At 40.2% G+C, this 5,000-nt stretch overlaps 1 protein-coding gene across 2 annotated transcripts in view; it reads left to right on the top strand.

Moving 5' to 3' along the window:
* tgfb1a (transforming growth factor, beta 1a) overlaps positions 1-5,000 on the top strand; it is a 38,873-nt gene that overhangs the window by 17,519 nt on the left and 16,354 nt on the right. The window contains exons 4-9 of one of the 2 annotated variants that reach the window (XR_007139121.1): positions 11-286; positions 455-532; positions 1,416-1,560; positions 1,732-1,882; positions 4,058-4,168; positions 4,253-4,383. Coding sequence is in view for 1 of the 2 variants with exons in the window: in XM_047806424.1 (XP_047662380.1) it covers positions 11-286; positions 455-532; positions 1,416-1,560; positions 1,732-1,882; positions 4,058-4,168; positions 4,253-4,300 (809 nt within the window). In the remaining variant the exon portion in view is untranslated. Of the gene's footprint in view, positions 1-10; positions 287-454; positions 533-1,415; positions 1,561-1,731; positions 1,883-4,057; positions 4,169-4,252; positions 4,954-5,000 lie in introns of those variants that run through there. The other variant, XM_047806424.1, reaches the window with a different exon arrangement.

The following is a 5,000-nucleotide window of genomic DNA, read 5'->3' as shown; positions in this document are numbered from 1 at the left end:
TTTATTCCAGGGAACAATAACGTAACAGATAAAAAGCAGATGTATTTTAATGTGAGTGAAATGAAGCAGAACATCAAGAACTACAAACTCCTGACACAAGCTAAGCTCAGGCTGCGTTTGAAAGATACATTCATACAAAGTGGCTTGTCGCAGAGACTGGAGATCTACAAGGGTCTGGGCACTTCTGCTAAGTACCTGGGTTTCCATGACATCTCCAACGATTTGAAAAACAAATGGATTTCCTTTGACATAACAGATACGCTCAAAGGGTGGCTCCAGTCTCCTGGTAAGTGACTTAGCATCTTTAGCATCTTATTAAGCATGCATGCATCGTACAGTATGTATGGGTTACACTTGTGTTCTGGGGACATTCTGGAAACATTTATTACACAAAGGATCGTTTATAATGAATTCCATTGGACCATAATAACTATAATGATCTACTCCTTGACAGAAAACGAACAAGGGTTTGAGCTGAGGCTGTACTGTGGATGTGGGAAGACTGTTGAAGCATTCAGCTTTAGCATCTCAGGTTTGATGGCTTATTTTATCATCTGTGCATTGCATCAATTAATTATAACGGTAGGATTTCTAAAAGAAGAAGAAGAAATTTCTTCTTGTTGAAAGAACAGCATGAACAATAACATGGTTGAGATCAGAGCCCAGAGCGTCCAGGTCGATAGACAAATTAACTTTAGATTTGACTGAAGTCCAAAGCCAGACTTTTTTTGGTACTATTTTTTTGCTATGACTAATACACTAAACCTTCCTAGTGGGTGGAAAAAAATGGCAAATGATTAAAATTGGGGGGGAAAAGACACCAAAGGCAGAACAATGTGCACAATATGGCCAATCATACTGTATGTGGACACATGATCTTCACATGTTAGACATCGCCTTGGATATGAACACCTTGTCTTAATGCACCTCACTTTGTGCACAGTGACACTGTCATGAAGTTAGAAGCATGCTAGAAGTTTCTAGAAGGTCCTGTAGCATTATTAACTCATTTACACTTACATTTACAGCATTTGGTGGACGCCCTTATATCCAGAGTGACTTACATTATCTCATATTCATACAGCTGGGCAATTGAGGGATAAGGGCCTTGCTCAGGGGCCCTGCAGTGGCAACTCGGTGGACCTGGGATTTAAACCAATGACCTTCCGATCAGTAGTCAAACACCTTAACCACTGAGCTACCACATCTTACTACCCCTTACTAGCTCTATGGTGCCTAATTCCTGAAAACCAGCTCTCCATTAGCCACCTTCCATCTTTCTACTCTACTCTGTAGACACACAACATGTATTGGCACAATGCATCCTGGTAGTTAGCGTTCTTCTGGGAATCACCATAAGTTTTATCATGTGAGTATGATGACATTTAAAGACATGTCCGTATGTGTGTTCTCAGGTATGACTGAGAACCGATTAGACACAGTAATTCTTGCCAACTTAATGGCCAAACCGTACATCCTGGCCATGTCTGTTCCTTCTGACGGTCATAGCACCTCATCACGCAAAAAACGATCTACAACACCAGAACCGACATGTGACGAGTGAGTCGCTTTCTCTCACTTCTGATAAAACCTTTCATCGTTACCACTCTATCTTCTCCAATGTCTCTCATTCCTTCTCTCATTTTATGCAAAATAACCGTGACTTTTTTTTCCCGCTCGATTCGTCTCGATAGATCTTACAAATCTTTTTACTCTTTGTTTTAATTCTAGAAAAACAGAAACGTGCTGCATGAGGAAACTCTACATCGATTTCCGGAAGGATCTCGGCTGGAAGTGGATCCACAAGCCTAAAGGATACTTTGCCAATTACTGCATGGGCTCATGTGCATACATCTGGAACGCCGAGAACAAATACTCACAGGTAGGAAGAACATTTCTGTCCAGGGTCCATGTAGGATTTTCTATTTTTTTTTTTAAATTTCATGTCACAGGTGAATAAAACATGAATTAAATTTTTTATCATGATCTGATCTTCGGTCAGTCATCTTCTTCAACAAGAAAATATCTGCGTACGTTTTAGCCAGTGCTCCCTTATGAGCAATAATCATAGCAACCAGAACAACATTCCAGCATTTTCCTTCTTCCTGCCTCGGTCATTTCCTGAACACGTTTCCTGTTGAGACAGTTGTAGAAAAAAACCTTGTTCTAATGAATTTATTTGTGTAAAGTAAAAAGTAAAAAAAAACTGTTGGGGCACAAAGTGCTGCTTTAAAAATATTATAATAACATCACTCACTCACTCTCACTCATTTACTACCAGTTATCCGAACTTCTCGGGTCACGGGGAGCCTGTGCCTATCTCAGGCGTCATCGGGCATCGAGGCAGGATACACCCTGGATGGAGTGCCAACCCATCACAGGGCACACACACACTCTCATTCACTCACACACACACACACAGACTACGGACAATTTTCCAGAGATGCCAGTCAACCTACCATGCATGTCTTTGGACCGGGGGAGGAAACCGGAGTACCCGGAGGAAACCCCCGAGGCACGGGGAGAACATGCAAACTCCACACACACGAGGCGGAGGCGGGAATCGAACCCCCGACCCTGGAGGTGTGAGGCGGACGTGCTAACCACTAAACGTGCCACATTGCTGATAAAAATAAAAAAATAATAATAATAAATAATAAGTTTGCTGATCATATAAATGATACATTTTACACAGGGTGATATTAAATTAATCAGAAGTAAAATATCATGTAAATAACCAAAATATTCCATCAGCTAGAATTTAACTTGCTGCCTTGCTGGTTTTATGTTAGCTACTGGAATTGATGCTAGTCTAACCTAGCATTGGCATTAGCATTAGCAATGAAAAAATATGAAAATGAATGAAATGCAAATGAATGAAATGTACTTCAACATGCTACAGAGACAAAGAAAACTCCTCGATTTAAACTAAATGACGCTGTCGTATTTCTACGTCGTACCGAAACAATTTAATGAGGTAGCGCTGGTTTACGCTAATCCTCAAGATCCACAGGTGACTGGATGCTAAACTGAAATATTTGGATATATATATATATATATACACTGTAGATTGATATAAAGCATACGGAGTGTTGTAACCTTGATGTACGTTAAATGGTATGTGAACTGACAGATCTTAATCCTGGACCGAGCCTTGTGTTTGTTGTACAAAAAAAAAAACAACACACACACACACACACCAATGAGGCGTTCATGGCATGGTTTAATAAATGAGTAATGCTATCGTGTAAACTTGTACATCCTGGGATCCGTTCCAAAGCTTTTAAAAGCACATGTATTTGACTGAGGTGAGGCGTGATGACAAGTCTGATGGAGCGCATTAACGAGGTTCAGTCTTTAAACCTGGTTTGTGCCAATACATGTTGCGTGAGTAGAAATTCAGTGGGGTTTTTTTTTTTTTTTTTTGGAAGTTTCTTGTTTCTATGCACTTTTTATATTATTCGTATGTCTGGGGTATCAGACAGGAGGCTTAGTGGGAGTCTGAGGCTCGAAGAGGAGCTTCTTCACATTTCTATTCGTTCTGTTTTTAACTTTCTTAAATTTAGTTTGTTTTTGTGTACGGTCTCATGGGAAGTAGTTCTCACTGGGTCTCGTTTCACTGCGAGTTACAGTACTGTATATGCTGTAGATATCCGTGTACATGACAAACAAAATCTCGAATCTTGAGGCTAAAATCTAATCCAGATTCCCTACTGATCTATTAATAGAGGATATTCAATGGATTTAGCAAAATGTGAAGCAAAATATGACATTTATTCAGCATCAGCGGTCATTCGGATCATTCCTAACGATCTACTGGGTTCATGTCACGTTCCTTAAACGTGGTGAAAAGAAATTAAGATTTTAATATAATAAACTCTATTAAAAAGTGAATTTAAATGAGCGCTCTCTAGATCCTTATTTTCTTCTTCTCTTCCTCACGCTTTACCTTCTGCCCGTCTCTCATAGTCACACTCATCCATGCAGAAACACATGACCGTGCTCCTTTACTACACTCTAAACTGCCCTCTCTGGGGTGTTTCCTTTTGCTCTACAGATTTTAGCCCTTTACAAGCATCATAACCCTGGTGCGTCGGCTCAACCGTGCTGCGTACCTCAAGTCCTGGAACCTCTTCCTATCATGTATTATGTGGGCAGACAACACAAGGTAAGAAACATCCCAAAACTTGTTTAGGTTAATATGATGATTATAAAAGATGATCATGAATCTTTGTGTCTGTCTTCTGTCCAGGTGGAGCAGCTGTCCAACATGGTAGTGAAGAACTGCAAGTGCAGTTAATGGCTTTGACGTTCCTTCAACTCGAGTTCTCTCCTACACTCACACACACACACACACACACACACACACACACACACACACACATACCGTACACAATTATGGAAACTGAACGTCTCTGAGGAAAGGACCTTAAGAGGAGAAGCAGACCAAGTCATGAAATAGAGTAAAGAGGACTCCAGAATTCTAGTCCTCAAAGACAACCTAGTAGGCGTACAACAACAACAACAACAACAACTACAACTACAACAACAACAACAATAACCGAAATATATACTTCATTTCATTTAAGAATTTACTTCACTACTGTATTACTATTAATTTATTGTAACTTAGGACAAGTTGCATTTTACCGTGTCCCATAAAACTACATAACAGAGGTACACTGCTTATTTATTTCCATATGGTGCTGTGGAAAAATAAAGGGACGATCAACATCCGTCTGAGGACGATCCATCCAGTGTTCTGGAGAAAAGAGATAAATAAATGATTGTGCTTACCAGCAAATACCCAGATGTTTGCACTAATTCTTGGACACCGAATCCCTCGAGGACAGTGACGATGGACCACAAGGACAATATGGACAGAACCTCCAGTCATTATTCTGGACAGCTACATGTGGAAGCCCCTTACAAATAAAGGGGGCTTTACCTTGACTCCTTGACTGAAGGTTTCATTGTGCTGCCTATCCTGTGATTTTAAT

Source organism: Tachysurus fulvidraco, chromosome 22, assembly GCF_022655615.1.
Source record: "Tachysurus fulvidraco isolate hzauxx_2018 chromosome 22, HZAU_PFXX_2.0, whole genome shotgun sequence".
Lineage (NCBI taxonomy): Eukaryota > Metazoa > Chordata > Actinopteri > Siluriformes > Bagridae > Tachysurus > Tachysurus fulvidraco.
The sequence above is the reverse complement of the archived record's forward strand: the minus strand, read 5'-3'. Positions and strand labels throughout refer to the sequence as shown.